At 35.3% G+C, this 21884-nt stretch overlaps 1 protein-coding gene across 1 annotated transcript in view; it reads right to left on the bottom strand.

Annotated features, from left to right (window-relative positions):
* The window catches only part of ADGRG6 (adhesion G protein-coupled receptor G6), a 71036-nt gene that overhangs the window by 16634 nt on the left and 32518 nt on the right, over positions 1 to 21884 (bottom strand). The window contains exons 10-21 of the mRNA XM_015815310.1: positions 21118 to 21325; positions 18690 to 18838; positions 17891 to 18005; positions 17629 to 17690; positions 16535 to 16742; positions 15322 to 15487; positions 13453 to 13593; positions 9208 to 9336; positions 7933 to 7978; positions 6269 to 6375; positions 3070 to 3197; positions 2116 to 2384 (exon numbers count right to left, since the gene is read on the bottom strand). Coding sequence (XP_015670796.1) covers positions 2116 to 2384; positions 3070 to 3197; positions 6269 to 6375; positions 7933 to 7978; positions 9208 to 9336; positions 13453 to 13593; positions 15322 to 15487; positions 16535 to 16742; positions 17629 to 17690; positions 17891 to 18005; positions 18690 to 18838; positions 21118 to 21325 — 1728 coding nt within the window. The remainder of the gene's footprint in view (positions 1 to 2115; positions 2385 to 3069; positions 3198 to 6268; positions 6376 to 7932; positions 7979 to 9207; positions 9337 to 13452; positions 13594 to 15321; positions 15488 to 16534; positions 16743 to 17628; positions 17691 to 17890; positions 18006 to 18689; positions 18839 to 21117; positions 21326 to 21884) is intronic.

Genomic DNA, 21884 nt, shown 5'->3' with positions numbered 1-21884 from the left:
ATACTTGAGTCTCAAACTTGGACTGTTAGCTTTCCAGCTGTTGTGGCCTGTCGGCTGCCGGAGGACTACGCACCCGACTCAGAAGAGGAAGCACAGGAGTGGGCGTCGGGCCCAGTGTCAGGGCCAGCTGAAAGCTCCGATGGGGACGAAGGAATGGAGCTGTTGCAGCCAGAGACAGATGCGGAGCCTGGGCCATCTGCCAGCCCCCAGATGGAAAGGCTGAGACCTCCATGCCTTGAGGCAAGTAATTCAAGAGAGGAGGATCACATGGGGCCAGTGATTGATGCGTGGGCGCGGCGGAGGCTGAGGAGAGGAGAACAGCGAGAGGCTATGGGCCAGTCTTTGGGGTGGAAGAGTCACCGCTGCCAACAGAGCCCCACCCTCAGCTATGGATAAAAGGCAGGGGCGGAGACGAATAGGTGTGGCAGACAACTATTCATCTCCCTGCTGGTCAGCCACTGCTAGTTGGAACTCCTGACTCTTGTTTGGAAACTTGCCGGAGTTTTCCTTGGATCCTGTGGCGCTGGGAGTCAGAGTGCTTTCTGAGCGTGTGCATGTGTCTTATATTAGAAAAGAGCCAGCTTGCCTGAAGGATCTTGCTGCAAGCATGATGAGAGACTGAGATTAACTCTGGGTTTTGGGAGACCCCTGCAGGGAAAAAGGGAGTGAGCTCTGTTGTTTCGAGGCAACTAAAGGCAACTGTGTGAAACTGCTGGCTTTCCTGAATAAAAGGAATGTTGGAGAATTATTGGTGCATCTGTTGTGTTCGGGGAGCCGAGTCAGAACACCAGCTGACAAGCTCAGCATCTTTAACCACTGAGCCATCATGCCCCCTTCTGTTCTAGATTAGTGATCAGTATTTTGTATGGTACCTCAAAATGGGTGTCAACAATGTAGTTAAAATTATAAGAAATCTACTCACAAATTAGTTTACTGCTGTTATTTCATGACTACTTCTTTCTTTCTGTGAATTGTTGCATACTACAATTGTGTTCCAGCCCCTAATGTTTTTTCATAATTCAAAACTTACAAATGTGGGGGGAGGCGAAAGGAATAGGAGTTTTGTTTCATGAACTGTACAATTATTTATTGGAATCACTGTTCACTGCATGTTTTATAAATAAAAGCTGTCCTTCCTTCCAGTCTGAAAACAGCACAGGTGAAGGCGCAGAAAAACTATATATACATGATAGCATACTTCATAGAATGAATTAACCAACATAATCTTCACAATGCAACATATTTCGCTTTATGAATTTCATACATTTACTTTAGTAACTTTTCCTTAGTGTTGTAGAAAAAACAGTTACTACCATGCTGTGTTAGATTATAATGTATAAAGATTATGCTATGAAAATGCTCCTTGTAGCCATGAATATACGTAACCCAGATACATAAAATGCAGGAACTTATCCCTTGCTCTTAGTTTCAATTCTTCTCCAACTTGTATGAATATAACTTCATGAGATACCTTTTTATTTGTAAAAGAAACCAAGCAAATGCTTCACTGAATGAAAATAAGGACTCCAGGGCAGGAATGAAAGAATCCATAGTTGGAAATTGGGCTAATAAAAACTCAGCTTTTTTGGCCTAAATATTCTAATTTTGTTGTCTAAAAATAGCTCATAACAATTTGTGAGATTATCAGTTGGTCAGGCTTTTTAAGCCATCCATATGTATATCATATCAACATATGAATGTGTTAAAATTATCGGTTCTACTGTTATATAAGCTCTAAGCAACCGCTCCTCTGGCACTTTATCAGTTTTTATAAATAAATCATAATAAAATTATGTAATTATGTTTAAAGGAAAGAGCTCACTTTTAGGAATAAAAATTAATTGAAAAAAGGTATGGAAAGCCTTATGTGAAATATTTAAAACTTTTAAAATTACAAATGTATCTGTGTAGAATGCCAGAACTTACTTGAGGACAATCCTGCAACTTATAAAAAGTACTAATTTAGCCAAAAATGAAGGCGGAAAGGAGGGATAGAAAAACTAGGAAACCCAAAATAATTCCCATATATCTACTGAACTTCTGTTGTCCCTCTTTGACTTCAAGAGCTAGAATAATGTAATTTATAAACAAAAACTGTAAAAGAGCCTTACTTACCCCAACCAATGACACAAAATTTTAATATGTATCGTCGAATGTAAGTATTGAACACTTTTACTAGAGCTATATACATATGAACAGCTTCAAGGGCCATCCAGGTAAAAGTTGCCAGAAGAAAGTAATGCAGGAGAGCGGCAATAGCTACGCAGAGGCCATCTATGTCAAATGATGCAATCCAACCATCAAGGAGAAAGACCAGATTTAAGCATAGCAAAGCTGTGCTCAAATTCATTAGGATTTTAGAAGGATAATCTCTTCGCAGTTTTCTGGCGATAAATGGATAGCAAAATTACAATCAAGTAAGAATTCCACCCCATTGATTTTTGACATTTTTTTGAATCTCGTAGTTATTTAGGCCATAACAGAACACACAGATGCACTCATCTCTATTGATGAAAGGCAAGTCCGTTTATAAACTTGTGCACTGAGAAAGTAACATATATACATTTGCTTTTAAGTGGTATCTATAGCAGATTGTTTTGTAATTTGGGTTTGATTCTATTTTCCATAGAAACCAGGATATTATCAGGAAGGCAAAACTTCATGTCTGAATCTCTAAAATAATTTCAGGCATCATATGGACTTATGTGTGTGTGATATATGGGCATGTATATTAGAGACAGTAAATAAGTAAGAGCTGGATTTTAATATGATAGTTGAGGAATTAAACAACTATTTAGCTAGTTGAGGAATTAAACAACTATTTAGCCATTTTATTATTAGGTGTCTGTTCTGGCTTGTTTGCAACATCAAAATCACATTCCTGCCACAAATAAAATGTATGTCTTACTGTATCTACCTGCTGTAAGAGCAGACTAGGGATCAGGTTTTACTTTTATGAAGTTTTCCTGATTTCTCATATTCACTGATCTTGTGACTCTCTCCACACAATGATTAGATTGAAATGTATTACTGTGGTATAATTAAAATTATTATTTAACAAACACTTACTCAAAAGCAATGTATGTCAGAAGAGTTGCAGCAGAAAATATGGCCGATATTCCACAACCAATATATGTTATGAAAGTGAGGACTTTGGTATTTACAGAATCTATTTGTGAAGCTGTTCTTGGCAAATCCTACACAGAAAAAAAACAAAGTATATAAACTGTTAGAAAGACATTTTTGAAAACTGTTTATTTTCTCCTGTGACAACAACATAGATGAAAGTCATAGGCAATCTGGCCAAAAGTACTGCCGATAATATATTTAATACTTTGCTGTCTTACCTTTGGTTTCCTTCCTACTTTTTCTGAAGTCAGAGGCTATGTTGTATATCAGTTGGAATGAGCGGTGAATGCAAACCACTATAGTTTATGTCATTTTGTCATGTAGATTACAAAACAGCCAGTAAGCAATCCTTCTACTTGCAGTCTTCTATTTTCTCAGCATTCCTTATAAATCAGGATTTTTCCCCTCTTATAAGTGGAATCTTTCTTTATAAAAAAAAGTCTAGAAAGTTTAACAGTCTTGTCATTTTGGTGTGTGAAAATTTATAGAGCCGTTTGGGAACTTCAGTTTGAGTACTATGTTCCAGATTGGGAAAATGAAAGGAGACCCCTATGCCCAGGAACAAATCCAAGTTTTAAAGTATTTTATCTCCTTTCATTTTTCCAATCTGGAACATAGTACTCAAACTGAAGTTCCCAAACGGCTCTATAAAAGAACACCGGCATAAATTTTCACACACCAAAATGACAAGACTGTTAAACTTTCTAGACTTTTTTTTATAAAGAAAGATTCCACTTATAAGAGGGAAAAAATCCTGATTTATAAGGAATGCTGAGAAAATAGAAGACTGCAAGTAGAAGGATTGCTTACTGGCTGTTTTGTAATGAGATGTTGCTGTTTACTTGTTGATTGGGTTTTTCCTGGGCTAATTATACGCTTCTTATATTGTTGTTTATAGATGCTTCTTTTGTAATGTGCCCAAAGTAATCACAGCAAGATGGGTGGCCACATAAAGTGATTAAATGAATAAAATGAGGATTGGTATCCTAAAGTTTTTAAGAATATTTTCTTCCACAAGGTCACCCATTCAGATTATTTTCTCCCAATCAGGCCTCAAATATTTATCAGAAGTTAAACACGCAACTGGAATCTTGTGGAAATATTACAAAGGCTAAAAGGAAGGTAATCTTATGTGGGAAAATGGGATTGAACAGATTTCATTGCTATTTCTCAACTACAAAATTTCCCACCTCTACAAATTGCTTTCACTTAATTAAAACCACGGGTCAGATTTAAGAACATGCTATTTGTATGGGATGCGATAGTGATGTCACCTTTAGACTTTCCATTCACACAGATCTGACTGAAGATTCACTACAGTGCAGGGGTGGACAATCTGCAGTTTCTGTCTACAGCAGGGGTAGGCAATCTTGGCTCTTTTTTGACTCGTGGACTTCAACTCCCAGAATTCCTGAGCCAGCCATGCTGAGGGGAAAGGGAAAGGTTTCCAAGCTGAGCCATGCTGGCTCAGGAATTCTGGGAGTTGAAGTCCACGAGTCTTAAAAGAGCTGAGGTTGCCTACTCCTGATCTACAGGATCACTTTCTCGGAACAACCGTGAACATGCTTGTAAAAGTGGCCATACCAGAATGTGACTCTTACAGCACAATTACACTCATATCTATTTATACTGAAGTCTCACTGAGTTCCATAGACTTCCCCCCAGGCAAGTAAGTAAGTATAGTCTTTCCAGCATTAAACATTTCAGAAAAAATACTGAACTACGATATTGACAGCTTCTGAGGCTGGTGATGTTAACTCTGCTGAAAGAGACAGAAAGTGTTCTATACTAAAGCAGCCACTAAAGAGGTGTAAACATCTGCCTGGTAATGGGCTCCGCTGCCTCATCCTGCCTTAAATGCAGCTGTAAGTTGGGAAGTGTCAGACATTTCTGCACAGAAATATTCCTGGAAGTGTTACTGGGATACTCAAATTAAAGAACTGGCCCCAAAATATTAAAATTTTCATATTGGAATGCTGCCAGGATTCTATAGACTTTTCCCTGTCTTCATTTCTAAAACCTTTACAAAAGTATTCGCAGCAAGAGAAAGGACCCATTGAATTTATTTCAAAGAATGATCTCCTTTTTGACAAAAATATGGAAGCAGAATGTAACACAGTCTTGAGAAGGGAACAGAAAAGCTTGCAACATTACTAAGCCTATGGGAGCCATATATTAACTTTGTGGGTTAGGGACCCACACAGAACCATAGGAGGGAAGTAGGAAGGAAGAAGTAGGGAAAAAACTCATTCTTACATTGTAACCTAGTATTTGAAACCTAGTTTACTTTAAAAAATAATAATTTAAACCAGGAAAATTTTTATGTACCAACTTAACTTTAACCTATAAGAGAAAAATCACCAAAATATCTCAGAAGTTGTCAATATCAAAACAAAAGTTGAAATGGTTACTGAAAAGAGCTCATTGTCAAAAAGTTATCATAGATTTTTAAGAAGTTCAGTATTTAATACATCTTTTCCTTGCCAGCAGATGGTTCAACAGGGCAAAAAAGGTTTTTTTTTAAAAAAAGGAAAATAGTCACATGAATTCCAGAAAAGTTATTTTTTTAAAACAGCAACAGAAATACAATTCCTATACCAGATTCTCACTCTGGACCAGAATATGTAAGAAAATGCAAAATAACTATATATAGTCCTCTATGTTGTATTATTAACTGTTTGCATAGGGATCAAAGCAGAATAAATGAAAGCATATGATGCCTCTATCAATGCTGAATATTGCTGATGAGGATGTGTTTCTCATATGTTTTCCTGTGTAGATAACATTCAATGATACATTCCCATCTACTGTAATGCCTAATACTATATTGTGTGGTATCAAGAATACTACAATTCAGAGTAAAAGAATAAAAATGTTTCATGAAATGTTTGGTATATTCAAAAGAAGCTCATTTAAGTAAAATTACAAAAATACCTCAAGAAAGATAGCAATTTGTGAATGTTAAGATAAGATAACCTTTATTGTCATTTTTTACTGTGGGCACGACACACATCAAAAATGAAATTTAGTTGCCCGCTGTCAAAGTGAACACATACATGACACATACCTAAACATACTATATACAACATATACATATTATATACAACATATGTTATGAATGAATAAGAATGACACTTACCATCAATACACCAAAATGTGTAAGATGATTGCAGAGACAGACAGTCTCATTCTCATTTGACTCTGGAAGTGCATAGCAGCCAGTTGTATTCCACCCACCTTGGCCTCCTAGAATAATCAATGAAGGAAATTATTTATCATCCTCATCATCATCTTTAATTTTTTTCACGCACATTTCATATGCACAACATATGAAAATAGCTTACAATAATTATTAAAAAATAATGCAGTAAAATAAAAAAAATAAAATAAAGATGTAAGCAAAAATGGACAAAATGAAAGAGGCAGACAAGATCAAACATTAAACTGCACAGAAATGGAAAGTGTATTAGCAATTACTTAAAGAATTAAAAAGATAGCCCAGTAAATCTTTGTAAGAAGGATACAGCATTTAATATATACAACGTATTAAGAAATATACTATTCTTTTAAGCTGATGGTACTTAGAAGAAAAAGCTGAACCTCGAATCCCAATCTTATCTGTCCCATTTAAGGGAAGACCATGAACAGAGATGGATATTTTTTATTTTGGCAGGGGGAAAATCTATGTTATCTTAAAATTTACGTTGTGGGTAGTAAACACTGCTCTCTTCTATAGTGGTCCCTTCCCTGCTTTATCACAGTTTGGGCAACTAGAACAAATATGATGAAATGATAAAACATACAGTAGGTTTACCAAGCTGATTCTGCAGGGGCGTTTACAGTGACAGTCAACGATGTCAAAATGGCAAGTGTGACTGAGCAACTGAAGCATTGCCAATTTGATGTGTGATACATGACATGCATATTAAAAAAGGGGAGTGCTTCAATTGCTTGGTTGTACTTCTCATTTTGACATTGTTGACTGTCACTGAAGAGGTTCCTACAACTGTGATAGCAAGATGGGCAACAAGATAATTTAAAACATTCAGCAGTTTACCTCAATGGATGACAGTATGCTTCTAAACCTGTTCTAAATGGAAGGATTCAAAAACTGTTCACAATTGCTGTGAATGATTACTAAATACTTTCAGCAAAATGTTACTTTAATATTATCAATCCTTCTAGTTGGCTACACAAAAGCGGACCAAAAAATTATGGATGAAGTTTAACTGTGCCCTGACAAAGGGTATGGACGACTATGTCCCATCTATTTATCCTTCATAATGCATGATCCATTACTTGAAATAGCTCCTTCAGTGTAAAATCTAACCTGTGTTGATTTGGATGCATCTCAAGACTTCCAACAACTGCCTTCCATCAACACACCTTTTCATTACTCTAGAAAACAAAGTATCTGTATAGGGATAGTTGCTTGGTTATAATCACTTTCCAGTTTGTATAGGAGAAGTTGCTTAGTTGTAAACACTTTCCAGTCTATTTTCTGATTCCTGAGTGTGGTCTGAATTGCAACAAGATTACAGAAGGGGCAAATCCCAAAGAAATACACGGAAACTATTCATCTATAATGGATGGTTTGATTATATCACATAATTGGATTGTATTAAAGAGTTCACCACCAGAGGGAGGCTCAGTGCCACTGATAGATTAAACTTTTGGACTCTACCTCTTGTATAAATTATTAGTAGATTTGAATGTGAATTGTCTTACTGCTAAGTAGATAAAAAGTTTTCAGAAATGCCCCATATTTTGCATATCAAAGAAGAAGAAAAAAAATAAACTTACTGTTCTTGTTCATATCCCAAAAAACACAAGTAGTATTAGGAGCGTTCTATAAATTAAACAAACACAACAAAAAAACAAAATTGCATCTCCATTAGGTACATGAATTAAAAAGTAATGTCTTATGTTATTAATTAAGCAAGGAAGCTAATTCGCCATTTACATTTATTTACATTTATTGTTCTATTCTTGTAAACAGATAAAGAACTAAAGAACAAATTAGAAACAATCTTAAATGAGCATTTTCAATTAAAAACCCAAACTTCTAAACAATGCACATTTAATCAGTTGGATAACTACTGGAGAAAAGCAGACATTGTGGAATTTAACCCTTTAGTTCTGTAATGCTCTCCTGAAGAAAATCCATTTTTCTGAAATTAGTGAGGAAATCATTCGTTGGGAAAAATGACTTTGTAATTCTGTGACTGTCTCAAAGCGGCAGGATTAGAAATTATTGAACTCTTAGTCCTCTAACAAAGAGCGAATGTGAATGAAAAAATAAAAAGCACTTGCAGGAGTTAATTGGTGACAGTGGATTAAGGAATGGAATCCTCTCTAGCAAAAGTTGATTGTTCTTGAAAATGTTCCTGTATTTCAGGTCACTTTCCTCCCACATAGTGACTCCTAATTTACATGATAGGATCAGCCCTGGTATTATTGTTTTGCTTTGTAGATTCACAGCAAGAAAAAGTAGTGAAAGCTGCTGTACTTGTCATTATGCTCTTTTCTTTCTCTAATTTCTCCCATTAACAGTTGTGAAAAAGAACAGACATAATGGTAAGTGGATTCCTGTACATTCAACTGGAACCTACACATAGCCTCTCTCATTAGTGAAGAAAAAAGAATGCTAACACATTTCTTTAAGGATATACTTGCCGTTCATATGTTTACTTGAACAAGCAGCCATGTAGCTATCATAAACAACAGAGTTTTTTGTGAATGGGGTCCATGGAAAAACAAAGTTTCTGATTTATGTTTAAGTTATTCTAAGAGTTACCCTGTAACTTTATGTACACCATTTTCAATTCACAGAGGGCAAGAAATTTTACCTTCCCTTTTGTCCCCCAGCTTTCTGATTTCAGGTTTGATTTTGGAGGAAAAAAAGCAATTCTGGGGCCACAGAAAATAATTCAGAGTTGCCAATACATGTGTTATGTAGAAGTATTTCTGTTTCTAAAAACCATTTTGTTTTGCCCTCCTGCTCAGTACAGACAAATGAACATTGTCCTGCTCTAACTTAATTAATTATATTTTAAACAAAAGCTGAAGATCTCTTACCTGTATGTGATCATGTTTGAATGTATGCTTGATTGTAATTTTCACAGCCTCCTTGAGATCACGGATAGTAGTATTCCCCACACTGCATGCTACCACGTAACTGGTTAAATTGGAAGGAGTTTCTGGATCCTTTAGGATATTAATTTAAAGATTCCATAGGAAAACATTATTTTATAAACCCCCCATAATAGAAACAAGACTTCATAAATTTATTTCTTCACGTTACCAGAACAAATATTGCCAGTACATAATGCTTAACATTACTTGATTATAAGAACATCCTGTTCATTAATTTAAAAGACTTTTTCCTCCCAGAAAGTCTATTTCCCTTACTGCTGCAATGTGTAGTTTTTCAGTCATTCTAAGAAAATGTTTCCCTTTTGACATTTTTTGGGAGGCCAACTGGAGTTAATTCACAAACAATACTGATTGATATCCAATGATATAATTAGATTAGTTCCTAATTAAAGATAGAACAGCTTCCTTTTATTAACAAAACCTGTCTTACAGAAAGGAGATCGTACTTATCTTCAGTTTTACTACTTTATACATTATCCTATCATGAACATCCAAAAGGGACATACAGTTTTCAAATCCTGTACCCCCGCACCCACTTCAAAAATTCAGACGTGTATTCACAAGCTGCCTATCTAAATTATCATTAAATTATCATCCAATTATTTCAATACACCACTTCACATAAGCATGGTTTAAACCTGATTTGCAATCTAAACTAGGACTAAGCAAGGACTATAGTTACCTTCCAAACTTTACTCATTATATCTTTTGATAAAGAGATGGAAAGAAAAAGATCTAGTGGTTTGTTAACACTCATACATAACATAATTAACGTTTAATGCATCAGCAGGGAAGCTATTTCCAGTTTAATGTAGTACTCCCTCAAATAGTATGTTGAGGGGTTTTTTTTTGGTAGATTATATGCTAAAAACTCTTATGAGAGTACATCCAATCTGGGTAAAGCCATCTGTTTCCTTTCCATTTATGCACAACACATACCAAAACATGGTACTATACTTTGTAAATCTAATGGGACAGGGAAGCAAACATCTCAGTTTTTGTACCAATACCTACTTTTTAGTTCTCCCCTAGGCCTGACAGGGAGAAACTTTGAAGATAATTTAGTTCGTGTCAAACTAGGACAGTTCAAAAGACCAGAAAATCTTTACCTGCCTTCTCCCTTTGAAGCTTAATAACATTCTCTAATTATGTGTCATTAGGATGATGTCATAACACAGTTCCAATTATTGTATGCCTTTGATTTTCCTGTTCACTGTAAATTTCTTTGTTGTAAAGGCATTTTTTGAAAATGTAGACTAAGAACTCTACATATTAAAAGCCAATGGTTGGTCATGGTGATTGATCAAATTATATTATCTTTAATTATTAGGTACTGTTCTGATAAAAAAAACAACCCTGTGATATATTCCAGCACAATGCAGATAATCTGTAGATCACTAGAAATGAATTGTAGGAAACAAACTCTTGACAAACAAAGTTTCTTTCTGGAATTCTGCTTTAGTATAATATAAAACATAGTTTTCTAAAACACAGGACCTCTTATAGGAGAAAGAAGTGGCAGACTCAAGATGGTTCTGAGAAGAATGAAGAGCTGATGTGTAGACAAAGAGAGAACAGGGCATCATCCACAAATGGTCCAGAGAGTTGCTCCTCACCAGGAGACCACAAAAGAGTGGTCCCTTGTAGGTTTAGAGCTCTGGGAAACAAGGGAGTAGCCATCTTGTTCAAACCATGGCCAGCAACTTTAAAAGGACACAAAATACCCATATTTCCTTTCCTAATCACATTTGGAAATTACTTATCAATTACTTTTCAGCTGTTACAAACTTCTGGAATCTGAAAACACCGGGTGAGTCTACCTTAAAGTCTTAACAAAAGAAACTTTAAAAAAAATTGAAATTAAAACTAATTAAAACTTTGATTTTAGAAAGTGATCAACTGATAAAGGGTCCACATAAATTTGAAATAAGGTTTTGGATTTAATTATGAATTGAACTGTTTTGAATTTTTATAAAACACATAAGATTTTAAAAATTGGACACTAGAGGAAACTAAAGGTTTATGTTAAAGGAGAAAAACACATAAACTTGATTAACAGTTACAGAATGGTACAAAATATTCCAGCACTGGAAATATTGAAAGACAATTTTGAAAAATGGCGTTAAAAGTTAATATTAACAATGTCAATAGCATTATCTGCCTCTATAGATAGACTGTGTCTAAATGTTGTTATACAAATTTTACTTGACGAGAAAGAGCCTCAGTTAAAGGTCGATTTACAAATGACAGGCTATGAAAATTATATGAAAAAGGATGATACACTGGACATATAGTAGAAAAGAAAAAGATGTTTCAATAGTTTAAAAGGATATACAAAAAAATCAAGATAATGACTGGGATTATTTTTTATACATTACAAATGGGATGTTAAAACTTTGAATAATCTTGTGAGAAGGGATAAAGAAATAAAAAGATATCAAGCTCTATGACATTATTTCAATGGACTAAAATTAAGATTTGTTAGAGCAACTTTATATTCTTTCCTTTTACTTCATTTTGATCAAAGTTAATTGATCTGTTGTTATTTTTGGCAACCCTTAATGATTGTAATGATGAAGTTTTGTTTATGGATACGAGATGGATATGGAAGAAAATTTAATTTAATTGTAATTTAGTTTAATTGTAATTTAATTGTAACTTCTCACCTTTAATTGTAATAAAGGTGAGAAGTTACCAAAATTGTTTATACGTCTTATGGAGAAAATTGGAAGTCATTTCTTTATATATTTTTCTTTATTCTTACTTTTCTTTTTCTTTCTAATCTTTATATCTTTTTTCTTTTCTCTTTGCACCTTTTACTCTTTCTTTTTTAACCTTTCTTTTCATTTGCATTCGCTTTACTATTGTAATTGTAATCTTTAATAAAACTATTTGAACAAACAAGAAAGGAGATTAGGCATTATTATTGTACCTATCCAATCTTGTACTTATGAACAAATACTGACATTTAAACTGAGTTTAGTAGCACCAGAATTCTATTTTGAACAAAACAGATTATATTTCAATCCCATGTATCACTCAGGATTTATTTCTATTGGACATGGACAATCTATTGTATGAATATGCTGTTGACTGCATATATTCTTTATAAAATCTTAAGGCAGATTAATATTACCTATTATTTGAACATTTTACCCAAATTAAATGTAAATGCTTATTTATGAAGACATTTCTATCTTGCCTTTCAGGCATATTGCACCATAAGAAAGCATGCAAAAACAAAACAAAACACCAGTAAAATTAATCAAACAGAGTGGAATAATAATGTTTTCAAAATTCTTTTAAAAACCAGAAATAAAGAGGCCCATATGTATTTCACTGAGTAATACATTCCAAGACTATTCGACATGAAAAGCAGGATCTCTTTAGTAGATCACAGAACTCAAGAAAGCTCATAAAGATAATGCCTGCATATCAAGGAAATATTTACATTTTCTTTTTAAATCCTGCAGTTCTTGTATTCTTTAGCTTCCTCTCCTGTAACTGTGCATTTTATAAGTTTATTTAAACTTACCAAATAAATTATCAAGACTTGTTTTTTAAATACCAAGGTTAAAAATAATATTTTTTTTTCTTTTAATGACCCTGCAATCCGTTGCTTGGGGATGGGGTCAATGCAACTGACTGGAGCTAAACGTTTACTGGCTGGATGCTCTTCCCGACATCTACGCAGAGTTCACAGCAGACAATTACTCATTGCGCCCAGAAAGAGAAATATCTGCCGCTACCTAGTATCGAACTCACAGCCTACTGACTCTGAGGTGAGAGCTCCACCTCTAGATCACTAGGCCACTCAAGGTTAAAAAGAAGAATAAACCAACAAAAATTAAAGCAATGGAAAGAAAAAGAGCCACTATTGATATTTTTAAAAAACTACCCATTAATTTCATCATGTAATTCACTTCACATCTAAATTGGCCTTTACAGTAGAAAGGTCTTTTACTACATTTGCCAATCACAGAAAGAATCTTCAAAAGGTTTTATCAGATAATGAGCACATAGACGTAAAATGAATGTCATCCTGCTATTCCTCTCTCTAAATATATACATAGGGTCATAAAAACAGTACCATCTCACCAAAATTACCAAGATAAATTTCAGTATTGCTATGTTCTTTACGTAACCATTAAACATATTGATGCCTACCTGGAAGAGTCCATTTTTATTGAAAAAAGTGAATTGAACCCTGGATATTGCTTCAAGATCTTCTTGACTTAAATTATTTAGCAAACTTGGAGGCAAAGAAACAGTAGCAAGAGAATTTTCTTGGTTTTGATCAAAATCAATCTAAAACAGAAAAATGACAAAAAAAAACTATCAAAATAAAAATCGAAACTATTTACCATGTTGCATGAGGGAATATACTGGTATTATTTGATTCCTAATTATTTAGTTAATAATAAGTTTTAGCCCTTCTTCAGCATTATGAAAATCAATATTTATTTTGTTTCAGTTTATAAGATTATGTCCTTGTAAAGAAAATTTTAAAATCTTCTCTATTAAACATAAATATCAATTTAATATTGTTTATTTTTAAAAATCAACATTAATGTTAATTTATTGAAAAATATTTTCATTTAGAAGTTGATATAATTCATGTTCTACAAGATCAACTTATCATTTTTTCAAAGCTATTGTTTACCTAATTTAACAGGTGGATAATAGTGCTAAATATATTTTGGTTTGCATTGACTGAGAAGTAAATAATTAAGAGAGTCCCTCCCAGTGAACCAACAATTAATATTTGCAATAAGTCCTTGAGCCTACCCTAACAAGCTGCTCAACTCATAAATCTTAATAGATTAGACTACTTTCAGCATGGGCCAGATATAATGTTTACCACAGAATAGTACTAGTTTTCAAATTCTAATATCTTGTCTCAGTCCTTTTATTTAACTTGCTGTTGAATGTTGAAGGAACAGTATATACAACACAACAATACTGCATAAACTAGCTCAAACCCCTTATCGGATAGGACATAGCCCCAAAGCCTTAAATCAGAGATGGATCATATTCTTCAACCTAGAAACAGATACTGCTTACGTTTCTTGCTGGGAACCACAGAGACGGTGGCCCACAATGCCATATAACATCTTCAGAGAGACTAAGACTAAATTGTTGAGGCTTTATGATGCACACTGTTAAGGCCAAAATGTAACCTCCCCATGTCAGTTGCATTCACTATCAAACCCATGAGGTTCCCCTCCTGTAACTACTTAAAATGTCCTTGTAGGAAAACATTCCCAGAAAGCTGAATTGACCCTGGGTGGTGGCAGGGAGAAGAATCAGTCAGGAACCTGTGGCCCAGTAAACCAAATTGTTTCTATTCACTGACCATATCTCAAAGATAGTATGGGTAGCATGCTGACCTAGTAGAATGGGATAAATAATAAGATCACATGGATGGATTTATCTAAAACATTCCACACTGTGTTTGTCATTTTCTTTGTCTTTGCTATGTAGTGGGCCAAAGATATACAAGCTCTGGTTCTGCTTTTGCTCACGCTTGTTCAGCAGAGAGTCAATGCTTTGTTGGGAGCCCAGTATATATTGTTGCATGTAAATAAAATTACATTGTGTCTTCAGTATGATTTGGTTGCTTTAGGTGAGTCATGTTTTGACCATAACAATATTTAAGGGCTTAAAGAACTCATTTGCCCTTAAACATCCCATGGGGAAAAAAAATCTAACAGGTATTTTTTGGGGATGAAAGATGGCAGCAATTTTTAAGGAGTAAAATAGGTGCTTTACCTTGCAAGACATCTTTTTAGCTTTTAAAAGCCTCCCAAACTCTCCTTCTTACAAACATCTGGTCCCAGTCACTCTAGGGAGTGTTGGAAGCTACAAATGGAGTGGTAAGCGCATTTGGATTACATAGTATGCGTTGCTCATCCCTGCCTTGAATTGACTAATTTGGCATAAATCACTGAATTAATCAGTTACATTCCTGTCAACGTATCTTGCTTGAAAATAACCCTGAATGGTTTATACAGTATGCAAATGTTTTTGATATACCTGAAAATCTGAAGCATTGTTCTGGGGACCAACACTGAAGGAAGAGCCATTGAATAAAGATGAATTCAAGGATGAAACTCCAAGTGCTATGTTTCGGGTTGAGATGTTCATGGAGGGACCTGTAAACTGAATCTTCAATGCCAAGGCATCAATTGTCTTTATAGCTCTAAATTCAAGCATACGTATCAAATTCATTAAAATAATGAGATTAAAAGCACTTTGAGTCTAAAGAACCTTTGCATGCATTAGTAGGTATTATTTTTGGCACAGATTTACCTAACTATAAAAAAATCCCCATAACTACAAAATATTCAGATATTTGTGAGCAAATTCTACTCAAGTACAGTATGTCCCAAATGAAGGGAAAGAGAACAAAAGTTGTATGCCGATCATCTTCTTTCTTTGCTCTATCCTTTTTTTTCCTGCTGGAGAAGGAAAATGTTGCTTTTATCTCTTAGAATGGTGGTATTTTGAACATTTTTTTAAAAATATAGAATAGATTATGATGTTCCTTGTTTTTAAGGCCTCTTTTTTAAAAAATTTTTGCTCATAGTGATGGGGAAACAATAACTGATAGATACTGGAAAGATAGCCAGGGCTCTTGATAGTTGTTGCCACCACAATACAATTATAGCTACTCACAAAACCAGTTGTATCCCATCTATTAGCATGGGCAGAATGGGAGAGAATTTGTAAAAGCTTTATTGGGCACTATAATTTCTATTCTACCACCAAGCTGGGAGCTATGATTAAGCCAAACAAATGCATCTCTTTTCTGGGCATCTGTTCCTTTGGATTACATTTGCAGTTAAGAGTTAATTGATGTTACTTGAACGAATGTGTTACAGTAATTTGATTCAAAGAAACACTTTTTTGCTTGTATCTAATCTAGTGAATGTTTATTAGTGTCACTAGTACATCCTGTCACCTTTTATCTACCTTTCACTATGACTTCTTTTAACAGCTATGATACTAGACGAAAACTGGTTTAATATCAAAATAGCAGATTTGCTATCAAGCCCATGAACGGAGATGCTAAGGTACTTAAAATTGGGCTTCATTTCTTTAATGATTTGAATAATTCACTTGAGGAGTTAATTATAAAATGCAGATAAAGTTTCACATGGTTTGTATGTCCTTCATGGACTACCAATATATAAACATTTTTTAAAAACTCTGCATAACCCTCTGATCCTCTTCCAGTAACACTTACTCGGAAGATGATGCAGCCAATACATTATCAGAACTAGTTAAAATATTAGAAAATATTGTCATCACAGTAGAACCCAAAGATTCATTGATTTCTTCATCATTCACAATTTTTTTTAGTTTCTGGATCACATCGTTGACTTTGTCTGAAGTCAACTGCTGCCCTTCTCCTGTAAGATTCAGTAGCTGATTGGCTATGTCAGCAGCATTTTCTGAAAGCACACAAAGAAAGCAATATATACCGGTTAGTCCCAGAAAATGTTCCTTTGCAATTATAGCAAGTTTTTCGAGGATCAGGGTGTGTATGTACTTAGTGTGTACTGCTGTAGTAGAGCTTCCAGAGTGCCATTAAAAATGGAGATTGGAGATGGCTTTGGACAGTTTGCTCGGTGTTGTTTGCCTGTGTTTGATTGTTTCTTTCATTCTTTGGATTTTGGAATTCGTTTGTTCTACCTATCAGCTATAAAGCTAGCATGATTTGGTGTTGGTGTTGGTTTTGTATTGTGTTATAAAGTTCTATCATCCACTGCTTATGGGACTGCTGCATAATGTACATGGTAGCTGAAATATCTAAGGAGAGAGATTAGTTTATTAGCGTTAATATGCTAAATCAGGGGTCCCCAACCCCCGGTCCTTGGACCAGTATCGTGCTGTGGCATGCATGATGGGAGTCTAGTCCTAGTCAGTGGGACTGCCACCTAAATTATTCATGTGGTGCTATGGTAATAAACAATGGAGTGAGAGGATTTTTGCCAAGTTCCCATGGCCAAATGCTAAAAATATTCTGATTTTTGTTCAGTAGGAATAAAAAAAACTCAACCTGATAGAATATTCTGAGTAGAATTTAAATATTTATGCTATATAAACATATGTTGTTTGCTGTATATATCTAAAATAAACATGGATTGTGCTTTAGAGTCTAACAAAACGGCATAATTCTTCAGTAAAGCATTAAAGAATTTTATATTAGTGACTAATATCTAAAAACTTTTCTTGGTGAGACCCAGAGGTGTTTGAAGCTTGGAAAAGAAATATTTCAAATGGATGGAGCAGATACACAAATACACAAATAGATGGGGCAGATACACAAACCCTTACCTGTGCAGTTTCTAAGATCAGGAATACCCCAATGAGATGTATAATTTTTCAGGTTTAGAAAGCTAAGATAGAACAGAAAACATTAGCAATCAATATATGGATGTTCTTATGAAATCACATAGTCCTTCTGTGTTATTTTAAATCCTTTGTATCTTTTACTTCTTTACTTTTAAAAACCTATATCTGTCACTTTTTAATTATATCCGTAGTATACTTCATCTCAGTATCACCACTAAGCATCTCATGATCTCTGAGTGGTTACCATGTTCGTGATGCAATTTGGGTAGAGCTGTCATAGCAGATAGTGGTGGCAGTCTCTTCTGGTCTGGTTTCTCTCCAAAAGTAATTTAGAGGCTGTTCCTGAGCCTCACATTTTTCTACAAGAGCAAATGAAAAGCAGTGAACCAACCAACCAACCAAATGAACAAAAAACAACCATTAGAGATAAGATAACCTTTATTGTCATTTTTTGTACTGTGGGCACAAAGGCACACATCAAAAATGAAATTTAGTTGCCCGTTCTCAAAGTGAAACACATACATGACACACACCTAAACATACTATGAACAACATATGTATAGACCCACATCCCTACATATACGTAGCAAATAAATATTAAATATTTATATTTATTTAAATATTTAACACTGTAGCTTCCTAGTAAAAGTTGTTAGACTGGTCTGAATGAGTCAGGTTTAATTTTAGACCAAGTTATTTTTACTTACAAATACCTAATGGGATGAGCATTTATGAAACAAAATGTACATCACTGAATACAAATGTATTTTCCAATTAGAGACAAAAATCATCTAGAACCAGAGAGAAATTAGTATCTGTGGTGTTTTTTTTAAAATCTATACATTTTAAACTAATTTATAATATGATAATCGTAACAAATCAGGAATGTGTGGATCAGGACTGAACACCAAATGATTCCAAATGTCCTTGGATCTGAATTGATGGCTTGCAATGTGGTATTCAAAGCTCACTATGCTGCTCAGCCCTATTGTCTCTAAGTTAGGGTATTGCTCAGGTAATGGCCCATTTCTAGTCAAACTAACTCTGATCTGGCTTTGCCCGAATTCCATTACTATTTTGCAGTACTATTCTAGGGCCATTGTCCCAGATGTTAATTCCTTCCCAGATCAGCCACCAAATCCTTTGCATAACGTCCTTGCTTCTTGTGGCATGGGTCATAAGGCACAAGGTACTGAGAATAAAGGTTCAGCACAAAAGTATACAGAACTTTTCTCAATCATAAATAGTTTTTACTCATTCTGTTAATCTGTGAGGAAACAAGTGCAAATGGCTTCAAGAAGCCTCAGTTTCCCCATTATTTTGTTTCTGCTGTACCATTTTTACCAGGGCCAAGTTAAAGGTGAACTTGAAGAACATCCGTGAACTGCATGCTTTGAAAATAATATGGAAAAAGTGTTTTGGATTTCAGACCAGTACAATCAATCTTCTGATATTCATTGAAGCATTAAAGGTGTATGTTTTCAATATAATTCTTAATATAATGGCATTTTTTCAGACTCACAAAGGAAACTGAAAAATGACAATAATGAATGAATGAACAGCAGAGAGGTGCTGTGCTTGCAGTTGTTATACTGTAGATCAGGGGTGTCAAACTCAATTTCATTGAGGGCCGCATCAGCATTGCGGTTGCCCTCAGGGGGCCGGGTGGATGTGGCCAGGGTGGGTGCGGCCTACTGGGTGGGCATGGATGGAGTGTGGCCTGCTGGGTGGATGTGGCCAGCTCTACATCGTTCACGTCAAGGGTGCCTGTGGGGGCCTGGGCAGGAGTGGGATAGATCTGAGGATCTCTGGCAGAAGGGGGTGGGACCAGGGCAAGTGCCAAGGCATGGTCCACTGGAGGAGCCTCTCAGGCCATGCAGGGGGGAGGCTTATGGAGCTAAGACTGAATGCGTTTCAGCATAGATGGCCACCACAAAATTGTACATTGGTTCCTGGCCGGCCTGGGCCAGGGCCAAGGCAGCGGGGGCCGTTTCCTCACTGTTTCCAGGATAGCTTTGCGGGCCACATGAAACCACTTTGCGGGCCACATCCGGCCCCCGGGCCTTGTGTTTGACATGTCTGCTGTAGATTATTTTCAAACCATGAACAGAACTATTAAACTATTAAATTAATTTTGATTTCTCATCTGTTGCAACTGACTTTACTATTTTAATGTCTTCTGCTTATTTGGTCAATGTAGAATAGTTAATTCCTGTATTTATTTATTTATTTATTTATTTAATTAATTTAATTTATATGCCGCCCTTCTCCCACAGGGACTCAGGGCGGCGCACAACATATTTAAAACCATTAACATATATGCAATCCCCCCCTTAAAACCGAATTAAACCGAATTTTACTGTTGCGTCTTCCGAATATTTAAAACCCAATATAAAATCCACCCTAGGTCAGGTCCGCTTGCTGAAAGAGCCATGTCTTGANCGTATCAAATTCATTAAAATAATGAGATTAAAAGCACTTTGAGTCTAAAGAACCTTTGCATGCATTAGTAGGTATTATTTTTGGCACAGATTTACCTAACTATAAAAAAATCCCCATAACTACAAAATATTCAGATATTTGTGAGCAAATTCTACTCAAGTACAGTATGTCCCAAATGAAGGGAAAGAGAACAAAAGTTATATGCCGATCATCTTCTTTCTTTGCTCTATCCTTTTTTTCCTGCTGGAGAAGGAAAATGTTGCTTTTATCTCTTAGAATGGTGATATTTTGAACATTTTAAAAAAAATATAGAATAGATTATGATGTTTCTTGTTTTTAAGGCCTCTTTTTTTAAAATTTTGCTCATAGTGATGGGGAAACAATAATTGATAGATACTGGAAAGATAGCCAGGGCTCTTGATAGTTGTTGCCACCACAATACAATTATAGCTACTCACAAAACCAGTTGTATCCCATCTATTAGCATGGGCAGAATGGGAGAGAATTTGTAAAAGCTTTATTGGGCACTATAATTTCTATTCTACCACCAAGCTGGGAGCTATGATTAAGCCAAACAAATGCATCTCTTTTCTGGGCATCTGTTCCTTTGGATTACATTTGCAGTTAAGAGTTAATTGATGTTACTTGAACGAATGTGTTACAGTAATTTGATTCAAAGAAACACTTTTTTGCTTGTATCTAATCTAGTGAATGTTTATTAGTGTCACTAGTACATCCTGTCACCTTTTATCTACCTTTCACTATGACTTCTTTTAACAGCTATGATCCTAGACGAAAACTGGTTTAATATCAAAATAGCAGATTTGCTATCAAGCCCATGAACGGAGATGCTAAGGTACTTAAAATTGGGCTTCATTTCTTTAATGATTTGAATAATTCACTTGAGGAGTTAATTATAAAATGCAGATAAAGTTTCACATGGTTTGTATGTCCTTCATGGACTACCAATATATAAACATTTTTTAAAAACTCTGCATAACCCTCTGATCCTCTTCCAGTAACACTTACTCGGAAGATGATGCAGCCAATACATTATCAGAACTAGTTAAAATATTAGAAAATATTGTCATCACAGTAGAACCCAAAGATTCATTGATTTCTTCATCATTCACAATTTTTTTTAATTTCTGGATCACATCGTTGACTTTGTCTGAAGTCAACTGCTGCCCTTCTCCTGTAAGATTCAGTAGCTGATTGGCTATGTCAGCAGCATTTTCTGAAAGCACACAAAGAAAGCAATATATACCGGTTAGTCCCAGAAAACGTTCCTTTGCAATTATAGCAAGTTTATCGAGGATCAGGGTGTGTATGTACTTATTTATTTATTTATTTATTAATTATTTAAATTTCTACCCCGCCCTTCTCCCTGCGGACTCAGGGCGGCTTACAGCCTTTTTAAAAACAAGTACATAACTACAAAAATACTAACGTTAAAAAGTTAATTAAAATAAAATATTATTATAAGGCCTTTATAATTTAATTAATTTTTTTAAAAAAAAATTATTATAAAACCAAGTTAAAAATAACCCTTAGGCCAGTCCTGCCAGTTTAAATAGCCATGTCTTGAGGGCGCGGTGGAAGGAGGGGAGATCCGGAATCACCCGGATCTCTGGGGGTAGTTCGTTCCATAGGGTGGGAGCTCCAACCGAGAAGGCCCTCCTCCTGGGGGTCGCCAGCCGGCACTGTCTGGCTGACGGCACCCTGAGGAGGCCCTCTCTGTGGGAGCGTATCGGCCGGTGGGGGGTAATCTGAGGCAGAAGGCGGTCTCGGAGATA

The sequence above is a fragment of the Protobothrops mucrosquamatus genome, unplaced genomic scaffold, assembly GCF_001527695.2.
Source record: "Protobothrops mucrosquamatus isolate PMUCROS unplaced genomic scaffold, P.Mucros_1.0 scaffold335, whole genome shotgun sequence".
In the NCBI taxonomy this organism is placed as follows: domain Eukaryota; kingdom Metazoa; phylum Chordata; class Lepidosauria; order Squamata; family Viperidae; genus Protobothrops; species Protobothrops mucrosquamatus.
Note: the sequence above shows the minus strand (reverse complement) of the source record. Positions and strands in the feature narration are given on the sequence as shown.